The 24,127-nt window shown below is 35.8% G+C and overlaps 2 protein-coding genes and 1 long non-coding RNA gene across 3 annotated transcripts; all 3 read right to left on the reverse strand.

Annotated features, from left to right (window-relative positions):
• Nucleotides 1–4,300: 4,300 nt before the first annotated feature.
• On the reverse strand, nt 4,301–5,776 carry LOC140139556 (uncharacterized). Its single transcript, XR_011857166.1, has 3 exons — nt 5,629–5,776; nt 4,941–5,046; nt 4,301–4,434 (listed from the first exon to the last, which is right to left on the reverse strand). It is a non-coding gene; the product is annotated as an uncharacterized lncRNA (long non-coding RNA).
• A 392-nt stretch (nt 5,777–6,168) lies between these two features.
• On the reverse strand, nt 6,169–8,369 carry LOC140138990 (sodium-dependent multivitamin transporter-like). Its single transcript, XM_072160771.1, has 5 exons — nt 8,316–8,369; nt 7,892–7,939; nt 7,331–7,398; nt 6,702–6,790; nt 6,169–6,340 (listed from the first exon to the last, which is right to left on the reverse strand). The coding sequence occupies exons 3-5, from the start codon at nt 7,379–7,381 to the stop codon at nt 6,169–6,171; spliced, it is 312 nt and encodes a 103-aa protein (XP_072016872.1). The 5' UTR covers nt 7,382–7,398; nt 7,892–7,939; nt 8,316–8,369.
• Nucleotides 8,370–15,541: 7,172 nt separating this feature from the next.
• LOC140138991 (sodium-dependent multivitamin transporter-like) lies at nt 15,542–22,671 on the reverse strand. The gene is made up of 5 exons (XM_072160772.1): nt 22,541–22,671; nt 18,035–18,254; nt 17,441–17,558; nt 16,945–17,012; nt 15,542–15,697 (listed from the first exon to the last, which is right to left on the reverse strand). Exons 1-5 carry the CDS (start codon nt 22,669–22,671, stop codon nt 15,542–15,544), a joined length of 693 nt encoding a protein of 230 aa, XP_072016873.1.
• Nucleotides 22,672–24,127: the final 1,456 nt, after the last annotated feature.

Genomic DNA, 24,127 nt, shown 5'->3' on the forward strand with positions numbered 1-24,127 from the left:
TTCCAAACAATTCTACAAGACGTTCTGTCAATTACTGTAAAGAAAATGGTGAAACTGTGATTTACATGTTATTTCAATTGGCTTCGCGCAACTGCATTTTTACACGGCTCACAAAAATAGCCACCGAGTCCTTATTAATGGTCACAGGCCAGGGATTTTACAGTTGATTCAGCTATCACCTTTAGTTTTTTGACCAAATACCAAAATACCTTTTAATCTAGTGGCATTTTTCAAACTGTATACTTGAAACACCCTTTGGTTAGGGTTAGGTTAGGGTTAAGAATAGGGTTAGGATTAGCGTTGTGATTAGGATTAGGGATAGGGTTGTGGTTAGGGTTAGTATCATACTTATGCGCAGGGTAAGCCAGAATTATTCCGAAGATCATTTGTTACTGTACACGAGGAATAAACCATAAATTCCTCCCCCGGTCAATTTTGTTTTGTTTCGTGTTTCAAAAATATATATCATAAGCTTTAAAATGGTATATAATTTGACTTCAACCGATATCCCGAAGCGGGGTTATGGTTTGTTGAACTTTGCTCCTTCAACAAAATGGTACCTTTTTTCGTGTCTACATGTGTCTCTTTTTCCACATTGCTTGTAATAAATATCAGGCAGTCATAATTGGCGGTCAATGAACCTACCACTTTTACCTAACAGGATTTAGCTAAAGCAAACAAAGACCAGCGCTATTAATAATTCTATAGACGTAGAAGGTAGAAGCTTCTTATCCTCTTCAACAATAGGATTATTGATTGGTTTAAAAGGTGTTTGACTATCTTGAGATACTTGTCGAAGCAACTTGAGATACCGATGAATACGACCTTCATGCACATTTTACACTGTAACTCAGAATAAAATTTAGGACATTTACGGCCAATTTGTGCTGTACGGTCACATATCAGGTTACTGAGGACTCATCTGAACAAGTGACTTGCAAATGAACGCAAGTCATACCTGATTTATATCTTCATGTGGTGAAACCTAAAATGGAGATGAAAGAAAGTATTACACAATGGTTCATGTCTGTATTTCACGGTTGTTTGATGTGATCATTTATTAATTTTCTAACAAAACATTTTATAATGTTTAATTCTAGACCTGGACATGCCAACAGCTATCACATTAACATACACATATATGTTTGAGCTATTTTAAAGATAGATTTCCGTTTTATATCAATTTATTCACCTTTCTCTGCTTTTCTGTTGTATTTTTATTCTATAAACTGTACATTTCAGTGCAAATTGAGGGCGCTATTTACATAAAATCTTCTTTGCCATTTGTTATTCTTTTTCTGATGTTCTAATACCGTTTTACAAGTGTCTACCCCTTATAATGATGCAAACAAGATTTAAGATAAATAGCGCCATCGTTGTTCAACTTTACTTAAAAATGACTACACTTTGATACACGCCATTAAACAACCGTGATTTACTATATATTTAGTAAGTATGGTAGTGTTATTATATATTAGATACAAATACTTTACACATAATTATTTCAGATGTGTTGTTATAAGATGAGATACAATATCTATTAAAATATACACAATTTACCAGCAAACGCAAAACGTTTTCGACATCATTCGCATAAGCTTTTTTGTATTTGCTGGGCTTCCACTTTTAAAATAAGAATATTATAAGCTTTATAGATAGGCTCATTAACCCTGCACTCTTCGTCACTTGGACATGACAAAGAACAAAAGAAAAGAAAACAAACAAAACACTAACAAAGAAACAAACATACATTCAAGAAAACCAGCAAAATCGCAAAAAAGTTTTAGAAAATACCTGCACTACGTATTCATATTACTTTTATTAGGACCTACTGTAACTATGATTAATACAGTTCATTTTTATTTTTAAATTAGTTTAACAGGCTAAAGCTCTGACTGTTATTATGATTTACTATAATTACAGCTGTAATATTAGTTTACCAGACGAGGCTCAGTAAGATAATGAGAATAATATAATACTCCACATGAATGCGTCCCATATATGAAGAGCTTTGTTGCAAAACCCCTTACATCCACTTTTGACTTTTTGAGAAAAACAGCTTTTTTATTTGTGCACGTATTACTCGTTCGATTTTATTCAATTTGAGTTTGGATAAAGTGTTGATGAATAGCAACTGAAAAAAAAAAAATAGGTTTGGTACAATTTTGGCAACAAAATAAATTTACCCCTTTTCTATAAACCACCTTTGCAATCAAATTTGAACCCGTTTGTTTGCACTACTTTATGTATCTTGACTAATGTTTTCAAAATCAAAAAGAAAAATTGAAATATCTCATTTACTTTTTTTTTATTATGAATTTTTAATTAAATTCAGTAAAATGGCATTTTTTGAGTATTTCCGAAGCTACACGTTTTGTTAATTAAAATAATTTTTTTCAAACATAGTGACCCAAAAACATTTCCTGTTGGTTTTAATATGTAAAGAACATTCCAGGCTACTATTATACAACAAAAATTTAAAACAAAACAATATTCTATATTCATTTAAAGTTCAGATTTCTGGTAATTCCCTAAGATTTCCCAAACGGGAAATATACAATACCTCAGGAAGGGAAGGTAGTATGAAGGACAAACAACCACCAAAATGAGTATTTTTACCCACACTATAATATCATGCCAATAACTCAATTTCAGCCAAAAGTGGATGTAAAGGCTTTTGCAACAGAGCTCTTCATATATAGATATAGGCCTAACAAAGTCATTACTGAGACTGCTTTGGACCTCCAATGGGAGTCGCTGTGAAATAACCCTCCTGAAGATGTCCCCCAAAATTTTAATTTTGTCCCCCTGACTAAGAAAGCTGGCTACGCCTCTGGTCTTGTAACATAATCATTGGAAACTGTAGGGTAACTACTATTTTGATACACCATATAAAAGTTGGAAAGGAATATTAATGGATATCCAATCCAAGATAACGATATAAGACACGCTGTACAATATCCATTGAAATTGGTGGACACAAACATGTACACTAGCAGTGGCTCCGGACACGGGAGGGGGGGTGGTCATCCCAATAAATTTGTCGCATAGTCGCCCTCCCCCCATTATTAAGAGAAAATGTATAATTTTAGGGTAAAATTCATTATTTTAGGGTAATTCATAATTTTAAGTTAAACTTCATAATCAAGGTACAATTCATGTAAAATCCATGCATTTCAAAAGTTTACGCGTACTAACAGTTTGATTCAGCTCACTGGCGGAAGAAGGGGCTAAAACAAAATGGACGCAGAAAGACGACTTCTGATTGGCTAGATTCAGAATCAGGACAGCGCAATAAATTTGCACCTTGAGGCCGTCATATTTGTGTACCATCGATCGGGCCGCAGCAGCTCCACAGTCGCACCAAATAAAATCAATCACATGGAAATCCAACATAAAAGATAATATATTAGATATAAAATTTACATAGAATACATAATTTAAGTGATAATATGATAAAAGTATACAGTGGAACCTCGTTAACACATTATTTTTGTTTATAGTAACAGGATTTTGTGTTTTCAGGTTGTTATAATGTACAAGTTAGGTCTAGGATTCCAAAAACATTTTGTGTTATAAGGAATTTTGTGTTAACAAGTTTCAACTGTAATATTATCAAATACATTTAGACACCGTTACTAGCTTAAATTGAAAAGATGTTTTCATGGCATTAATCAGATATTTTAAATACACCTGGCTGCTTGAGGTCATCATAAAATGCCGTCATGCACCCTTCGTCATGCGATCGCAGTATCTCGGGCCTGATCCAATTCTAACCAATAAGCTCCAATAGCTCCTCCCTGAAGCTGCAATACTGAATGTACCATGTGTACCGAAGCCATTCTCACACTATTTCTTTTCTTTCGTATTAGTTTTCATTTCGTCAAGTTCTGTATCGTTTCCTACAAAAGGTCTGGAAAAATTCGAAGAGTATTGTGAACAAGGAGATTTAAAAAAACCAATTACCTATATTCGATCTTTTATTTCATTAAAAATATACAGACGGTTTTTTAAAGAACTACGACCCTTGATCGGTTAAGAGCGCGTAAAAGGAAGGTCGATTCGTCTGGTGCTGATAGGAGAAAAGGAATAGCAGAAAATGGCGAAAATTACGTATTTTAACAAGGCAAAAGCAACTTTTCGGAGCATTGTTGACATTCTAAAGGATATGCTAGTACTGTTATCATGTCTGTTATCTCCAAGTCTACTACAGCAGACTTTAACGTGTTTGGATAATACGAACATATCTATTATATAATAGTGAGCTATAGTGTAAAACATGTACTTTAGATACCTGACAATGGACAGCAGTAACACAGGGTCTACTTGTTTTTCTCGTACTGCTGGCGAGAAATGCCTTATAATCTCGCTTGCCGGTACAGCTATGACAGTAGTAGCAAGCAACGTAAACAGACCATACCAATAGAACGAAACCTGCGGAAAGAAATTTGGTTTGCAAAAAAAATGTGTGATAAGCATGACCAAATTATCAGTATAACGTGTAGTCTTGCAATATACCAAAACTGTTGCCGACCTTTCTTGCCTTTAATATCTAGGCTATGTACAGTCTATCCACATAGAAGTACAAACCGAATCTGTGGCATCGGGGGTCGATGCTTTGCGTCAATCGTACTGCGTGTTAAAAAAAACGCGACGCGTAAAGAGCGTGATGCGCTCGGCAAGTACAAATCGCGCAGCAGTTGGCGCGCCAAAGTAACATTTACATACGCAGTGCACTGAAAATTAATAATTATCCTTATACCTCCAGTTTCAGAGGTCCATTTACTTTGTACGTCTATGTAGACTGATTGTATGTAATTTTTGAGACTGTTGCAGAGTGGGGACAAAGCTTTGCAGGAAGAAAAGGGGAACTGTTCAAAATTTAATAAATGGCAACCATCAAGAAATGTATAGAATGCAATAGTAAATGTAATGATTACCTGGAATAGGGCAAAGGAATCTTCAAGATTATCCTGATGACTGAAATTACCAATGCACATCACTAGTCCCAGTAAAGCTCCTACTATAACCCCCAACAGTATACCTCTGCATTTGAATAGTCAAATAGTAAACATGTAGTTTGGCAAAGTTAGTCGTATTACTGAAAACTATATTTGAAAGCCATAAATGCGTAAGCAGAAACTTCGAAGTTACTATCTTTTCCTGACATCCCTTAACTTGTGCTTTGTCCTAAACGTCCCCCAGTCAGAGCAAAAATGCACTGAAGATCCTGCAATTGGGCGAAGAGTTCTCTCATTTATCTCCACCCCCCCCCCCTCCGTGTCCCAAAAGAAAACAAATCTGATGTGCCACTGCTACTGGTACAAAGTGCGGTGTACATAAGATTAAAATCTTCAAATACCGGTTTATATAAATCATGAAAAGCTCTTTTCAGAGCCATCACTTTTCACTAGATGACAGCCACTGCAGGGCTCACTTACAAATAATTTTATTCTAAAGCAGTCGCAGCTACAGTTAATAACAGCTTAACATCATTTATAATCTTGAAACTAAACAACCTTCAATTGTGAATAAAGTTTGAGCTTCCCTTAACAGAGAATATTGACTGAAGTTAATTAAAAATACAGAAGCATACAATTTAATAATTCTTTAAACACACAACTGTACCTTGTATTTGTTCTTGGCCATAACATCCCAAGTAGAAAGGCTCCAATCAGTGGACCACCCAAAGCACCAAACACAGAAAAGGCTAGTTTCAACAACGTGCCCAATTTACTGGCTAAAAATGCCAGGCTGAGACCAACAACACCATAAATCAAAGCTATATAAATGAGGAAAGTGAGAAAAAAAAACCGATTTTGTAGATTATCATTCATCCAGGTATAATTAGCTATGAATTTGAGATTATAATCTGATCTACTGGACTTACGTTTTATGACTGGCAATATTTCACATCCTATCTCAGATGCATCATCAGGCCAACTGATGTTAAAGCGGCAAAAGTTCGTTGACCTGTGAATCGGATGTTGTGTCACAGGTCGAAGATGAGCCAAACCTTAGACAGCACCAATCATTCGTTTGGCTCATCTTCGACCTATGACACAACATCCGATTCACAGGAAAACGAACAATTCCAGATTAGATAAAAAGGACTAATTGTATGAAATGGACTTCAGACTTTATACACCCTGTCACTTTTCTACATGCTTAAGTTAACACACGCTGACACTTACTAAGAATTTTGCTCAGTCTTGTGTCAGATTCCTCCCGACTCTGCGAATCAGCTTTGTCTTGATCTTTACGTCTCCATTTTCTGAATGGTCGAATGATGTCAACTAATGTTACCGCGGTCAAACCATTCAAACCAGATGAAACCGTGCTGTTACAAGAAAATATCAGAAATTTGGTATCACTGTCAGTTCCCAAACTTGTCTGCTTTCACTTGATAAAAAACATTCATATTCTGTTCCGGGATGTTGATCACCTTTGTTTTTAATGTTTTACATGCATTTTCTGTATAATTATTTTGCTCACTGATATTTTTAATTACTCCTGTGTGAGTGACAGTTTGTCCTCACTGAGGCTTTCTTGTGATTAACTCCTTGCTGAGATGGTGCATGCAGTGGACAAATTTGCCTGTGCTCGTTTGGCGTGTTTGGTATAGAATGGTAAGTACTGGTCACTCATTTTAAATCTCTTGTTTTTGCTATAACTTGTTTGATAACTTTATGTTACATTACCTTAAAGATCCGGCAAAGAGACAGGCTATAAAAAGTCCTTGATAACCCGGAAGATTGCCAAATTCTTGACTGATGAAATATATCAAAATCTTGAATACAACAATATTAAGATGGTTTATTAATAGTTATGCTGAAATGTACAATGTATTAATAATATTGCAGGCATTATAAGATGATGTAAATTCTAATAAAAACCATGATATGAAAACCTACTAATTGATTATGGATTGAAAATTTCTTCTAACTAAACTAAGCGTGTTGCCGCATGAAACGGGTTAACAAAATACAAAACTTTTATTAAAGACATAATTAAATAGCGCGTAAAAGAAAGGTCGATTCGTCTGGTGCTGATCAGAGATAAAGAATTGCAGAAAATGGCGAACAATTACGTAGCTACTTTTGCAATTGTTGAAATTGTGTCTTCAGAACTTATACCGACCTTTTGAGACGGTTTGTGTATTTGAACGTGCAAAATTAACAATAAGGCCCCGGTTCTACCGCCACGTTCAGCAACTCATCATCACGACATTTGTAAACAAACCTTGCTCGAGTTTGATTGACAGATGACGTAAGACGCAAACTAGTCTTTTTAATACTGTCTTCAATTATAGGCTAAATGACAAACCAACCTGATCTGGTGATGTATAGTTTGGTGGTTGTCTTCGTAATGGTTCCAACATACTGCCGTTGTCAAATCCTGCAAGGTATTAAAAATTGATGGCTTAAATTTGTAACTTTGCAATATAATTCGGGTTTTATCACATGCACACAACATGAATGATAGTCAGTGAAAAAATATCCACTGACCATTCAGAAATCGAACCCAGGACCTTTGCTTTACTTGTTCAATGCTCTACCAACTAAGCTAATAAGTCAGCTGGGGAGAGTAGAAAAGTTTTAATCAAGAAGTAGTATGCAGTTTGATCCTGATCCTCTAAAACCTCATCATCCAAGAAGCAGAGCAAAAGGTTTTTCATTTGAAAATCGCTTCCGAAATCGTAGGGATCTGCCCCAGGTGAGTCATTAGCTCATAAGACCCAGGTTCGAATCCTAGATGGTCAGTGATTGTTTTTGCCACTGGCTATCATTCATATTGTGTAGCAAGAATTTGAACAACTGAATTGAGTGATGCATATATCGTACATTTGACTATTGCAATAATTATGTAAAATCTCATAACGTTATTTTACCTGGACTGTCTGTAGTATTTGCGAATGAGTAACTTGAGGAAATATCACCTGTATAAATCAAATAAAGAGATAATAAAATCCGCCAAAATATAATCAATTAGCACACATAGGCATAGATCTTTAGACTATGAAATTATCAGTGAACAATGTTGTGAAAATATGTTACTTTTACAGTGGAGATTTCAATTGGCTCGCCTTCGGATATAAGCTCCGACTTCTTCAGGACCAACATATTAGGAGTTAACTGGTGAGTTATGCTGCATGTATCGCCAAAAAGTATCATCGTGGGGTGTAGCTGTTGAAACCCTCAATTCCGCATTGCGAATACATTGAGCAATTCTTCTTCTTTCACTTTGATCAGCGATATAATAATACAACAAGAAATAAAATACTTAAACATCAGCCATTAATGTTAAAAACTTACCATGATAAAATGCGTACAACACCAATCCTTCAAAACACGCCAACAGAAATATTAATCCATAGAAAGGTAAATTCAACAAAGCCGATCTGGTTCGAAAAAATCAGAAATAGTTGTGACGAAAAATGATTTGATATTCAGTTGTAGATGCATATTTCAATCATCCCGGGTTTACAAAGCATGCGGGGATGTACCGCTCGGATTTCTTGGGTCAGACTCATTGGACCCCCCCCCCCCCCCCCCACAATATTCAATCTTCAGGAGCCTTTGAGTCCAGGTAAAGTCCGAATCTGTGGACAGTGGCATAGCGTGAGTTATCCTATTTGAAGGGTGGCACCGACCATGATGCGTGATGGGCCACCGGATCTGATTGGGGACCTTCGGGCCTGATGGGGGGCACAAGCCACTTTCTTGACAATTTTCCTATGCAGTCCAAAGTCGTAATTCTCTCATAACGACGAATCATATGTCATTATAACCGTCCATTTGTAATACAATAACTCTAGAGGGCAACGTTGTTGATTTTTAGCTATTGTTTGACTTGAAAAGGCAATTTACTAGTATGCCATGTCACCACTCGATAGTTGGCCACCAAGTTAATGGAACAGCGCTCTACGGGACAGTTTTTAGTAAGTTGGTATTCATCCGTATGCAGAAAACATGACGTAATCAGCGATTAACTGATGCGTTTTTTGTAAATAACATAAGAATGCATGATACGTACATTTGTGCTTGTTTTTTTACTTTTTGCAGCCAAGAATCGTTGAACACCTGTCTGACTGACTGCCCATAAAGACATTTTCACAAAAGCGGATTGAGCGATAGCGCTTGGTAAGGTCATTCGCTCAGTAACATCTACTGGACAACTGAAACAATACAATTTTATGATTTATTAACATCATAGGTAATAATAACAAGCACGCATATTTTAATGAAAAGTATTATAGTCATTATTTCAAATAAGACCTTACAGACTGATTCGAAAAGCAAAGCTTATCATGAAATTAAGAAAAATATCTGGTCATGCTCCTTTTATAATTTTTACCTGATCGTCGGCTTTTGCAGGCAACAGAATGCAGATTGGCTCACGATAGATGTCGTATTTCTCTATGTGGGTCACTTGATGATAAAATTACTTTGTATTCCTTGTGTTACGAGTCGTACTTGACTCAAGGCCAAAATCACCTTTTACCCGAACTCACACGAATGCACAACACAAATACACTGTTCGTTTAAGCTAACAAAATCTAAGTCTTTAATTGAAAGCAAGTTTCGTTTGGTACAATATAATGACTACAAATGCACATATACATTAATCAAATATAATCACTCTTTATCTATTTTGTACTTAGCCAGCATTCTTCTTCTTGGTGATCATAAAGTTCTTGTAATGTTCTGGACGACTGATGTAATATATCCCTATTCACTTGTCCTGCGACAGTCAGCGAAGTCCTTGGTACACTTGCATTGATAACTCCTTGCGTATAAAATCCTTACAGGAAAATGGTGTTCTCCAAACACGTTTACAACTCCTTGCGCAATTCTCCTATACTAAACTCCTTGCGCCGTCCTCCTATGCTAAACTCCTTGCGCCGTTCTCCTATGCTAAACTCCTTGCGCAGTTCTCCTATGCTAAACTCCTTGCGCAGTTCTCCAAATTTAACTCCTTGCGCTGCTTTCTCCAAATTTGGTGCTATTTCCACCTTTCACACAATATCTTCAGGAAGCAGGACTGCGATGCAGTTGTCCCCACTTACTTTGACAGTTGCGTTGAATCAAAATACCAGACTTCAGCAAGTCGACAGAAGAATATATTTCCTTTCTTGGGAGAATAACGTTCTTTGACGTATTCTAGATCTTCTCCGACAACACTGGTAAATAGTAGTACTTTGACTACATAAAATATTTCTGGTTTGTAATTTCCTTTCTTTCAAGGAATTGGACTGTAAGCATAGCCCAGATCAACACTATCAACTGTGAATCATTGTTTACATTTTCTTATTATATACCAAGCTTGGGAAAACCCCATTCTATTCTGGGCCATTTACTGCCTTCACATTATGCTCAATCTGGGGAATTCCAAAGTCTTAATTATAACATTAACCTTTCACATGACATCACTTCCTGAGGGGAAATCCCATTACATCATTTTCAGGGGGTTTCCAAATATTCCAAATTAGATATGATTCAGCTTGTTTTGCTCAATTTGAGAGGGGAATTCCCCAAAATGTCATCACTCATGTAACTTTGTAAACAAATATAAATCAAAATTTAAATTCCTCAGGGCACATCACACTTGTAACAACACACAAATGTTCGTCTGGAAAAAGGGTTTCGGACTAAATTATAGAATAGCTCTAGTCTTCAGCGCCGTATCAAATCTCATAAAAAGGCCACGACTGGCGAGTATGTATTTATGTTTCCCGCACGAAAGCTTGCGCCTACTTCTATACTCTACTTCTTTGGAAACGTTGACCTTTGACCATTCTTTGTATAATGCCCTGCTATGACCTTGATATGTACACTTGTTTGGGTACTGTTAAAGCATCCACTTTACTACATGGTCAGTAGATAATCCTGCAGGGATACAGTATAGTTTAACCATGGAGGTATATAAATAAATGGAGAATGATCTAGCCAAGCATCTTTTGTACTACGTTGGTTATGACCAATTATTGTTGAATAGGCAATTTCAGGGGATATTGATTATGCTAAGCTGATTACATTGTTAAGTCTGTTTCACTGGTCATTTATTTCAATGGGGTGCTAAATGCAGTTACTTATAATGTTTATTGGAAAGTGCTCATGTTTCAGAAAATTTAATATCAAAATGTCATTTTCGCCAAAAAATTGCATTGAAATCAGTCTTATTGAATAAAATAAACACCCTATCTGTAGGCCTATACCTGTTATATTGTGACCCCCTACATTTTGGTCATGATTCTTGAAAAATTAAATTAGGCTATGACCCCTATTTTTCTTTCCAAAAGTTATGACCCCCCCGGTATAGGCCTATTTGGAACCCCCCTCCAAAGAAAATGATGGCCCCTAATAATATTAATAATCATTTAGGCCTAAATACTGATAATTATTTATTATAAAATGAGAAGTTTAATGATGATGAAAAGATTTTAGCTGAATTCCGAAGTACTTCCGGTAAATTTTACTCGCTCTTAACTCAATTGGCCCAAATTGGCCCAACATAATTTTTTCACAATCGGAAGGTAAAAACGTTTTGCTTTCATTTGCACTATATTTGAACTCCCTCAGACCCCTTAAAAGCTTAATATATGAACATGAAAACTAAGTATATTTGTCAAGTTACGGCACAACTAGTGTTGAAAACAGTTTCATAACTTGAGAACAGAACATCCAAATTTCATCGGGTTTTCGCACAATCATACATTGAAACTATAAGCTATCAAAACTGGCGACTTTGAACAGCTAATTGACTAGCTGACGTCATTATACAGTCTCTTTTACAAGCCTTCCGGTACGGGTCAATGTAGGGTCAATTCCTATGAGGAAATTTTGGGAGTGACGATCAATGAACCATGGTAGAGTCTCATAACCATCGTGGAGATCAATAGCTTGGCTGAAGTGGCTAGTCATTCAAGTTTGGTGACTCATTGAATAGAGGTAATCGGATAATCTCCACTTAAGAGATTAGAATTCTGGCGATCATTCTCCATTTATTTATATACCTCCATGGTTTAACTATTGAGTGAACATGGTGAAAGACCCATTATTGATTAGACGCGGATATTAAAAGCACAGGTCCTTACACAGGCGTGTATAGTAGAAAATTATAAATAATAGAATAATAGAATTATTACTTGATTGATTGATCGATTGATAGTCATTTCACACATATTCCTAGTTTATAGGCCCTTTTTGAATTGCACCGTACATTAGATAATTTTCAGCAATATCAAGGATTACTATCAAACTTCTCGCAGCTAATAGTTACTTGGCTCAGTGGTATGCACTGAGTTTTACAACATGGAGGTCCCAGGTTCGATTCCCAGCTCTGCCTGGTTTTTTTCAAGGCTGAGAAAAAATTCTATTTCTGAAATGCAAACTTATTTGGCGCGCGATCTGAGCTGGTCCTTTTCTGATGGCTGTGTCTCTTTACAGGCACACCCCCTCTGGAATCCAAACCGGGTACACGCCCATTACCCCTCCCGTAATTAATTGTATGAATTTATATCAAACTGTGCAATATTATCATTATTGTTATGAACTATTTTGCAGTGATGTCATGGAATAATTGATAGGAAGAGGCACTCCCTAATTAGCATGAGGCCGCATTCTTATTTAAATTAGCCATTGTGTTATAAATTCATATTCATGTTTACCGTAGCACTTTACACCACCACGTAGGGTAAGCCATGAATAATTTAGTGTTGTAAAGTCAAATAAGCTTCATTCTTTCCATTCTTGAACAAAATAGTAGGCGGAGGCGGGAATCGATCTCGGTACCTCTCGGTTGAAAGGCACATCGTACGACCACTAAGTTAAGTAACTATCTGATGTGAGACGTGTGATTTTAATCCTTGATATTGCTCAATGGAATAAATCGTGAAATTAAATCAATAATAAAAGAAGCAGAGTTTTATTTAGGGCTCAAATTGGAGAAAGCTCTACTAGAGAAAAGGGAAAATATTTGTCTTTGCTCTGAAGAAAATATTTAAGTTAGAAAATAATCAAATAAATTTAAATAAATATTTTGAAACAGAATGTTACGCCTCTATTTGAAAAAAATATATTACAATAACTTGTCTATAGGCCTACTATAATTTCTGATTTATTTATTATTAATTAATTAATTAATTTATTTATTTATTTATTTATTTATTTATTTATTTATTTATTTATTTATTTATTTATTTATTTATTTATTTATTTATTTATTTATTTATTTATTAATTAATTAATTAATTATTTATTTATTTATTTATTTATTTATTTATTTATTTATTTATTTATTTATTTATTTATTATTTAAGCACTAACATTTATACTCACTTCATCACTCACTCACTTCAAATTAATCTCATTCTGATGACAAAACAACCCAATTAATTATATCATGAACAATATTATTTAAATTATTTAAATTTTGTAAATTTGACCAAATATTTTTATAAATGTCCCAGATATATCAATTTGTTTGTAGGTGCATGCAGTAGAAAATAGTCTAAAGACAATAATGCAAAGTTTAAGGCCTATTATGGTGGGTATACTTTTGGAGCTACATTTTATCTCAGGTCGAAATATGGTGAAAAAATGAAATGTGTAAAAAACGCGTTTGAAAATTTAAAAAAAACGTTGTTTTTAAATCTTTTCATCCGATTTGCATAACTTTTAAACTTTTGTTTAATGTATTATCAAAAGTGCATTATGTTAATGTGTCTAATAATGAAAAACACATTGATATAATGATGATTTTTTTTATTTCTCTTGACACCTGTCTCACTTTAACTTCAAAATGGCAATTTATATTAGAAAAATTAATTCATCCACCAATGCCAAGAAATCTACCGTCACCGCTGTCTATATTTTACCATAATGACAGATTCAGTAATCATCCATCTTACAAAATAATATTGTGTGAAATAATATGTGGTCATTCCATTGCATTTATTCATTAACCTGTTATACCTTCACACTTTATTCCAACAATCAATCATCAATCATTTAATCAATCAATCAATCAATTCATCAATCAATCAATCCATACATCAACATATCAATCAGTCAATATGTCAGTCATTTTATAGTCTCACGTCATCACAAGTCATAAAATTAAAATTGATCGACAACTTAACTTGATTGCAAGCGATTTTTGGCAGGCTGAGAGGGGGGGGGCGATTTTTGGCGGGCCGTTCGGAAATTTTACCCCGGGGGGGGGCTCATTATGGGTCCCCATAAAATTTCCAAACGGCGTGTCAAAAAATGCCACCCCCCCCACCGGCCTGTCAAAAATCGCTTATCTGCAAATAAAATTGTGACACCCCCACGTTGCACATCCAAATTATTAAGATCCGATCCCGCAAACCTTAAATTAAATAGATTCATCAGATTGGTGGATAGGCCCTCCTATAGGCTTACAGTAAGAAACATTTTTGTTGAATAAAACCGATTTTTACTCATTATTGACCATAGGCCTATTAAACAGGCGAAGAATTTGGTTTTGTTCAAAAGACAATTTGCATATTTAAGCGTTTCCGGACGCGTACTGTTATCCTACGCCTTTTTAGAGCATTTTACCGGGGCATTTTATTTAATAGCGTAGGCCTACCATTACCATGAATATGTGCAAAAATCCCCTTCTCCCCCGGCTCAGAATTATTACACAGCCCTTGATATTAATCTACGGGGATAATCTCCAAAATCATTCAATCATTCTTTTGATAGACTTAAACTCTTCTAGTAGGCCATAGATTTTAAATACTATGAGTAGGCCTACACGTAATTCAACAAGTGACATATCAGTGCAATGTACAAGTGCTATAAACGCCGTGCATCAGTGTGTCACTTCATTAATATTACTAACCGGCTCACACGCTGTAGTGTATAAATCCAAATTCAAAACACTCGGGTGATTATATAATCAGTGGCCTCAGCTCAATTGAGGGCGTTTCAATTTAATACGTGATTTGGGAAATGCACAAGATCAAATAGAACGGCGAGTAATGATTATTTTCTTGTTTTTAAAAACAAACTGCTTAGGGCGGTAATACAACGTGTACGTCCGATAACTATAGATTGAATGATATTTATCATCACACGAGGAAACAAAAACAAACGAGGTCAGTGGAGGTCAGTGGTCTCAGCTCTTAAAGCGGGCGCACTTTCAAGCTTGGTACTCGCATTGAACAGACAAAGTTCGCAAAACTGAATGGCGGCTTTATTTGTCAACCGTAATTAACATGATCAAGGGGACGAACATAAATATTCATAACCGATCGATAACTGGACTCATTTTCTACCAAGCAAACCAGCGGGATTTGTCTTAGGTTTGCGTGCTTAATAGAATAACCGTGAATTTAGTGTCACCCCCGTGGTGATGTTTACACGAGAACTGCATCGCATATCGTACATCCATTGAGTCGTTTCTTTTATAATAGATACTAATAAGAGCACTTTATCAATAACGTAACTATTACTTAATGTTGCTGTTTATAAATGTAAGAATATTATATTCAAACTTATTTCAGTACTTACTATCCTAGATTTAAGCGTCCTTGTTCTTTATTGAACTGCCATACATAGGAAATGCCGCCTGCTCTTATACTTCCCATAATAAGCACCATGATGGTAGTACCAAACATCACAAAAAACATGATAACATCAGTCCATATCACTGCCTTTAAGCCGCCCTACAGACATGACAGGAAATTTTATTCAATTAATATTTCTTTTATATCGTAATGGTATACATGAGTTATACTTATGAGTTGATCAGCTCTTAATCATGTTAATCGGCGGGCCTTGTCACATCGCGGATTAATATCAATATGTTTTATTTCGAAAGTTGTCTTGTGACAACGCAAGAAGCGTCACAAATTATTAATTAAAGTCTTATACTTTTGTCTACTTTCTTTAACACGCAAAATGCAGGCCAGAACTGTCAACTATATCACTCTTAATGTGGATGTACTTTTCGGCGTAGTGCTAATTGCCTAACAATTCCTGCCGATTACGAGCTGATCAAAGTATGATTATTTCCGAATCTGTTATGGTTTGCGATTATGCCGCATTATAGACTTAAACATAACAGCGGCATTGATGACACATTTATGGTGTTTCATGACTATAATATACTGCGCCAATAAAGTATCCTTACAGTTGTTTTTTTAATAGATCTAATTCTACACATTATGACACCACATTGAATCCAATGTGACTTCAAGAAGCAAAGTTACAAGCATTTGATTAGACGAAGGTCCAGTTTTAAAAGTGACAAGCTGGTCTATTCAAAACGCCACAGACTAGACATCTGGTTTGAGAGTGGTGAATGGCTAATTTATGCGGTTGGCTTTAATTTAAAACAAAAGGAACAAAAGAAAACTGAAACAAAAGAACTGACAAATAAAATGAAAGTTGTTAAAAGTACAGAGAAGTAAAAACTGAAATAAAAACTGCTTTAAATAACGCTTCATTGAAGAAACTGAGTTGTCTCTTCGTTGCCCTTGTTGGAATCTTTTTGCGCCTTGTATAGGCCAGTTCGTCACTTTTAAAACTGGACCTTCGTCTATGCAATTGCTTGTAACTTTACTTCTTGAAGTCACATTGGATTCAATGTGGTGTCATAATGTGCAGGATTAGATAGTGCATCTATTAAAAAAACAAATTTACCCCAATATTGTTCAGTTTTGAAATTGTGATTATTGATCCCAAGTGTAAGGATACTTTATTGGCGCAGTATATTATACTTACTTGACTGAATAACTGCAGGTTTATACAATTAATGATTAAGGTAGAAACTTTAGACTGTATTTTGATACCATGTTAGTAGTCTGCATGATCTGAATAATCAAGGCCTACCATTAACCGTTTCAGGTTAGAGCTCTTTCTTTTCCTTTCGACAAGAAACACAGATAAAACACCTGTTCCTAAAACTCACCATAGCAGAGTAGAATATGCACACTAAGCCAGTTATCAATATACTCTTCCAAAAGGCAAAACCGGTCACTGAAAAGAAAATATTGTTTAAAATATGAACTCTCTAAATTCCTTAGATAATTGCGATCAGCGACAAATCTCCCCTAAACAAACCAGATTGAATATTTCAATATTTAAGTCAGATTTGTCCCAATTCTTAATCTTAGAAATTTAGAGAGAATACGTTAATATCCCTGGGGTACTTGAGTGAATGTTGAGTGTTTTGTATCGATTTTGGAAATATCTTCCACGTATGTTTCTCAGATGTAATTGGTCAGGGTTAATCATTTAAAACCCCATTCTCCCTCTGTATCATGGTATAATGGCTTTACCTATATCATTTACAACTGGAGTGAGTATTTCTATTTGAAACTCGTACTCCCACTGTGGAAGACTTTAGCTAAATCTTCCACAGGGGCAGTATGGATTTTAAATGGAATAACCCATTTTAGGCTTACCTGCTTCAATTGCTAGTGAAGGCGCATATGTGACAATTGCCATATAACAGCAGGTCTGGAAGATGTAAATACATGCTCCTATAATACGCAACACAAAATTGTATCGTCTGTCCAAGTACTGCAGAAAAAAATTGTAAGAAATTTAGGCTTGCATTAACTTGGCAGCAAAAATTACTAAAACAGCCATTGGCAACAAAAATTACTAAAACATCCATATTGTAACATTTGCTGAGGAGAACGCCCTCAATATTTTTAAAATTTCAGTTTTTTTATCTGATTGTAATGTACTAAGCATACCCTACAAAATTCAAAACTGTAGTTTTGTCATAATGAATAAAACGCAGGGAACGTCGTTTAATTATTACGATGGAAATATTAGTTTGTTTGTTTGTTTGTTTATTTATTTGTTTGTTTGTTTGACACCCGCGCGAATAGTTTGGTTGCTTGTTTGTCAGCAGTCAGCACCCTCGGGTTGCCGGGTGCGAAGAAAAACTGGTGAAGCATTTTAAACCAAGTTCATCACCAACTTCATAATATTTTTTATTATTTCCAAAATAGAGTATAACTATTGAAAGATAACCTCGACAAACTTACTTCATATGCGCTTGTCAGCTTACAGTCATAGTACACTGGCACGAAAATGAATGCCATTATAGGATATAAGATGAAATTGCCAAAAATGCTGTTGATAAAAACACCACCGTGGACATACACTTCAGCAGGGAAGCCCAAAAGAAGTACTGGAGAGACAAAGGACACTAGCAGAGTCATCGCCACTGGAAGACTGAAAACTCCTCTATCTGCGAGCAGGTATCTAAACAAAGACCAATCAAATTAAAATAAAACTTCATTAATTGTGGGTAAGAAAAATCTCATTACTCACTTCCAAAGATTAATTTTCCATAGTTTAAAATGTACTTTTACCTTTTATACTTTTATACAAGGAATTAAACTAGTCAATGAAAACAATAGGTTACCCCTATATGTAGTAACGGTGTGGAGGGTAAATAAAGTTCCGGCATTTACACAAAAGTGAAGACCTGTTAATATTCTTACACTTTCTAACATATAACAAAAACATTAAAAAACAAACTTGATAACTAATTGAACTACAACTTTGAACTTCTTGATCTGCCATTGTGTATGTATAACTAGTCATTGGGAAAGAGGGATTCTAAAACACAACATGTTATGATATTATACGTATGAGTAAGCCTATATAGGGGATGGCTGCTTTGAGATTCCCGTTTTAGGTCTTCGCTTTTTAGCTATCCATGGGGCTAAAAAGCGGGTCCCAAAACAACCATCACTATCATCACAGACCCGGGAATATTTAGCAGGCATATTTAGTGGAATTTTTATCTATTTGGGCCACAATATCAAGCTATAAATTTCAGCACGGAATATCAGACCCTTTTTAGGACATGCTTTTTTTTAATTTATTATTTTGAACTGTTTGATACTAGTTTCAGCGGCGATATTCGAATACAATGTGGCCTATACATGATGATTTCTATAGAGTTCAAATTTTCTGTTTTGTGTTTCTAGTGTCATTATATCGAAGCACGTTCAAAATTCCTATAAAATATAATCAAATATAGTCATTTGTACAAAATTGAAGGTAGGTTAAAGTCATATTTGTATAATGAACAGATCGCGTGATATATAGAGTTCACGCGACCACGCGGGTCATTTGATCCCCAGATCCCCAGATCCTAACAATATAATGAATATACAGGGTGTCCCAAAATGATTTGTACCGTGTTTGCAAAAATAACTAAAAATAGAAGACGGGCAGTGTATCTATTTTTGATACCTGTATTATAATGTTGGACATGTCTCCTACTTATTCTGTTAATTTCAGCACGCTACCTTTATTTGTTTTGGCGTGGCATGGAATAATGTAAAATCAATGAAAAACCTGCTTTTCATTTTCAGCGCAAACGACTCGCATACCCTTGAAAAATGGCACAACACACTTGATCAAGTCATGGATCTTTTTTATGTACATTTTATGTCAATCAAACAACTTTCATTCTTTAACTGATTCGTAACGTCATAAATAATAGATGGATATCGGATATTTAGTGGAAATATGAACGGGGCACAACTAAAATACCTGCATAACTTTTTCCAAATAACTTTGTACTGAACGGTTAGTAATTTTACAGATTTTCAAAATAGGTTGCATTGTCAAAACTTAGAATTCACCATTTTTACGCAATCTTCTATAACTTCTACTAAAAACGTCCAATCTTTAAAATCGAAAAAATCTTCGAAAGCTAAATATATGTAGCACTTAAAATGCAAAACAATATGACCAATAAACATGCCCTTCATACCTAAAAAATTCCATCTTTTCCGGTATAGATCATTCTGGGACACCCTGTATTTTGAGTTATTGTTCTTAAAACCATTGACCGTGACACTAGGACAAATGAATATGGACAAAAGTTTGCAGTATTTTGAGGTCAATTTTTAAGAATTAATAAATAGGCAGTTGGAAAAGCAAACCATCGGTGTTTGGGTTAGCAGATAGTAAGGGGCTGCGTAATAATTATGAGCCCATGCATGGGGAGGGCAAAATTTCCAAACGGGGTGCAAAAAAATGCTTGCCCCTTCTCCTTCGTCCTACCAAAACTCGCCCCACCCCCTTCACGGCCTGCCAAGCCCCCCCCCTTAATATTGCACATACCAAATTTTTGTAATCCCAATTTGCAAATCTTAATGGTCTAGATAATTATATAAGCATATTTAAGGGTTTTCATTCAAACTTTTGTTTCTATGCACCTTTTGTCCCTATTTACATCGGTTTGCGGTAACCATGGTTACTTTAGTACTGATATTTTTACTGTATACAGTCACATTAATTCCCTTTAATATCTAGCCTATATCCATTCCATTGAATTTTCTGTAGTACTGTGGTTTGCGTTAGTGGTACGGACTGGTTATTAAGGGACTGTGCACTAATTATGAGCCCTGGGGTTACTGGTTACTTTTGTACTGATATTTGTACTGTATACAAGTCATATTAATCATTCCTTTGAATATTTAGCACTATGAAATTCAGATTAGCTTGCTGCTTTATATCCTATACCCATTCTATTGAATTCTATTGAAAACTCTGGTTTGCGTGTATACGGACTGGTACCTAGGGGCGCATCGAGTCAGAGGTGCAAAATTTCCCAATCGTCCCGCTGACCATAGACTATGTCTTCAGAGTTTATGCGCTGACTTAATGACTTAAACTGGACAAATACGCTGAGATAGTGCACAAATTTGGCAATTTTAATGCTGAAATAGGCCATAGTTAGGATATCGTGAAACCCTGTTATAACAAAATGGCAAAGACAGAAGCCCAGCGCACTGGTCTGCTCCGCCGTCCTGCACCCTATCTGGTGCCTGCTCAGAGAGCCATAATTTATAAGAGTATGGTCAGATCTCACGGTTGTTTGATGGCATGTAAAACTGAGTCATTTTTAAGAAAAGTTGAAAAATTATGGCGCTATTTATCTTAAATGTTATTTGCATCTTTACAAGGGATTACACTAACAAATGATAAGGGAATTAAAAAAAACACCTTTTTATCATGAAATGTAAGGTATACCGTATAACTCATATTATTTGGCTAGTTTAAATTTAAAATACATGTAAATAGCGCCCTCTCAATGTGCACACAAATGTACAGTTTAAAAGAATAAAAAGTACCACAAAGAAGCATAAAAAATATGAATAATTTGAAATAGAAACAAAAAGCAATGTTAAAAAATTGCTACAAACATGTGTGTATATTAGTGTGATAGCTGTAGGTGTTATTCAGGTTTAGAATTTAACATTATATGTTTTGTTAGAATAATTAATAAATGATCACATCAAACAACTGTGATCTATATAAGATGGAGTATGCTAGCATGGCATGGCATGGAGTAACTCTTACATCACTGTCAAAGTTAAATGCAGCCCGGAGGCGTGCAATTCGCATCATAAATTTCTCTGGGGAAGACCCTTCCTCTCTTCAAATTCAGCGTTTGGTCCACTTTAGAGCAGTTGGTGCCACTACTATGTTCCATCGAATGTTCTATGGGAATGTTCCTGTGTTACTATGCCAACTACTTCCTGAGCAGCTCCAGACTGACCTTCGTCTTCGCCGCTCAGTTAAAGCCATATTATAACATTTCTGTAAAAATAGATTAGTATTTATTTTCCATAAAATGTTAGCTTTTACTGTCAGATATGTCCCCGTTTAATTTTGAGCCGAACAAGTGAGGTAAAGCATAGAAAATTGGAATTTACTACTAGCGCCCGTGCATGTTACTCCCGCGGTTGTAATATGGTACGATCCTCGGGGTGTGTGTGTGTGTGTATCCCGCACGCCGTGTACGTACTGTGCATACGTGTTCGACTAATATTTCCATCGTAATAATAAAACACCGGTTCGATCGTTTTATTCAAAATCTCGGATTTTGACAAAACTACAGCACCCAAAGTCTTGATTTTTGTAGAGTTGACTAAAGTACATTACAATCGTGTAAAAACCAATTTTTGAGGGCGTGCTCCTCAGCAAATGTTATAATATGGCTTAAAAATCACACGACCTTGCGGTTCACATTCGAAGATCTAACCTTGTTAGATATGAGCGGTCTGCGGTCCTTACGTCGAATGCACTCCCGTGTCACATTCCAGGAATTGTGAAACGGACCAGCTTCAAGAAAGAGGTTAACAGCTATCTATGCGCCAACCCATCAGTTTTATCGTAATGATGTGGAGATGGATGTGGGTATGTTTTTTTCGTAAGAAATCCTTACACATGAGCAGTGTTTTAAAGAAAAAAAAACCACGACGTAGATCTCCTTACGAAAATATTCAAGTTCTCGCGCTACGCGCGAAAAACTATAACCATGTAAACTTATTTTAACCTCAAAATAGGTTGAATGTTTTTTTGCAGCACACAAAATTCAGGTCCTAAAAACGTAAAAATGGTAAAATAAATCTAAAAACAAATTGTTGAAAATATTATTATATAAAACTTTACGAATAAAAAATGTCTAACCAAAGAGTAAAAAAAAAATAATATAGTACCAGTGCTAGTACTAGCCATACCGTGATGTAGTTCTTTGTCCTCCTTTAGCGAGGCCATGGTAAATACCAGTAATAGCGGCAACACCCAGAAATATAGAAAACACCGCGTAGTCGGCTGCACCTAGTGGATGCGTGCCATTCGCATTTACCATCTTGATACTAGCAGAGGTTCAGCTCTGGTTTACTGCCAGAATTGAAGCACGGGTACCTTCAAGCTACTCGTAAAGCGTGTTTATAGTGGGGTACGGTGTTTATACGGTATACGCATGTGGGATTAGGCTGGAATACCGGGGCTGGACTATGTCACTTATCCGTTTGTGAAACTGCTATGCGATAAATGACCACTAAACAGTAAACCCGACAGTTAAACTATAGCCAATACCCTGGGGACTGGGCATTGTTTGAGGCCACCTATTATTTATTCCACAGTTGTGTTTTCCAGGCACGTTGCATAAGGACGGATTGCAATTCTTATAAAATTCGTTTTGTTGTGTGGATATAAACTTTAAGGGGGTTTATTCGGATCGACAGCCTCGTCCCCCATTTTTCTTCATCAAAATTTAGATTTTGGTATCAGAAGAAAGCTCATAACTATTTTTCAAATAGAGGGCCGGGGTTCATATTTATAATTCATATTTGCCATGAAATCTTTGGGACGGTGGTTAAAAATTAGGGGGTCTTAGTATGCAGTTTAAAATGCAGTAAAAATTAGAAAGAAAACATACCACTAAGCATCTTTTACACAACTTCGTATTATCTGAATCTGATAACATTCCATATTTGAACTCTCCAAATGACCCCACCCACTTCGAAGTACAAACACCCCAGCTCTGGACTAAATAGTGAAGGTCGCTTTTGCAACAAATCCAGTTTCATGGTTTAAGTGAATAGTGAACGGCAATAAGCAGCAACATTGCTGTATGGTTAAAAACCATTAATTATGTATTACACGGGTTTCAATGGGAAAATGGCTAATTTCGGGTGGAATTTTCTCATATTCAGAACTCTCACAGCTAAATGCCACTAATACCAGGTGAAACTATATGATTTAGATGCCAAATTATCAAAAACTCAACATAGGTTGACCTGATACTTTTCTTGTTTTAACGCACTGAACCGTAAACACCTTAAAATGGCAGTGCGCCCTCGAAGCTGAAAGTTACAATATGGTAGGGCGAATATTTACTAAAAACTGAAGCCGTGCGTATGAATTTTGGTACTATTACAACAACAAAAAAGAAAATATGCCATTTTGAAGCATCAAACCCAAAAAAGTACTTTTTTAGCTATATAACTTGATCAATTTCAGCCATTTTAATGCAGTCTTTTCAGATGCCATGCAAACAAATAGTTACTCGTCGTATTTCCATGTAGCGCCCAGGCCTATTAGTGGTATGTAAATCTATGTGTGAAGCGGATGAGCCTGCGAAGGTGACCAACGATGAGCACAGTCAACATAGAGTCAGGTATCGTACCAAACATCCACGAAAACGGATCATGTTCTAGGAGAGGCTAGTAATGTATTAATGCATAAGTGGCTCTCTACTGCCGGTATAAAAGGTCCAGGGCCCCTACTTCACCTATTTGTCCGCTTTTGTTAATTAACCG

Source organism: Amphiura filiformis, chromosome 18 (genome assembly GCF_039555335.1).
Source record: "Amphiura filiformis chromosome 18, Afil_fr2py, whole genome shotgun sequence".
NCBI lineage: Eukaryota > Metazoa > Echinodermata > Ophiuroidea > Amphilepidida > Amphiuridae > Amphiura > Amphiura filiformis.

What these genes read in the sequence shown, in the direction of transcription:
- LOC140138990 (XM_072160771.1), bottom strand. Translation starts at nt 7,381, where the DNA reads ATGTTGGAACCATTACGAAGACAACCACCAAACTATACATCACCAGAT. An exon ending in ACTATACATCACCAGATCAG is followed by an intron (nt 6,791 to 7,330) that starts GTTGGTTTGTCA and finishes GTTGTATTCAAG; the next exon opens with ATTTTGATATATTTCATCAG. An exon ending in CTCTTTGCCGGATCTTTAAG is followed by an intron (nt 6,341 to 6,701) that starts GTAATGTAACAT and finishes TTCTTGTAACAG; the next exon opens with CACGGTTTCATCTGGTTTGA.
- LOC140138991 (XM_072160772.1), bottom strand. Translation starts at nt 22,671, where the DNA reads ATGGTAAATGCGAATGGCACGCATCCACTAGGTGCAGCCGACTACGCG. An exon ending in AGCTGACAAGCGCATATGAA is followed by an intron (nt 17,559 to 18,034) that starts GTAAGTTTGTCG and finishes TTTTTTCTGCAG; the next exon opens with TACTTGGACAGACGATACAA. An exon ending in GCATATTCTACTCTGCTATG is followed by an intron (nt 15,698 to 16,944) that starts GTGAGTTTTAGG and finishes TCATGTCTGTAG; the next exon opens with GGCGGCTTAAAGGCAGTGAT.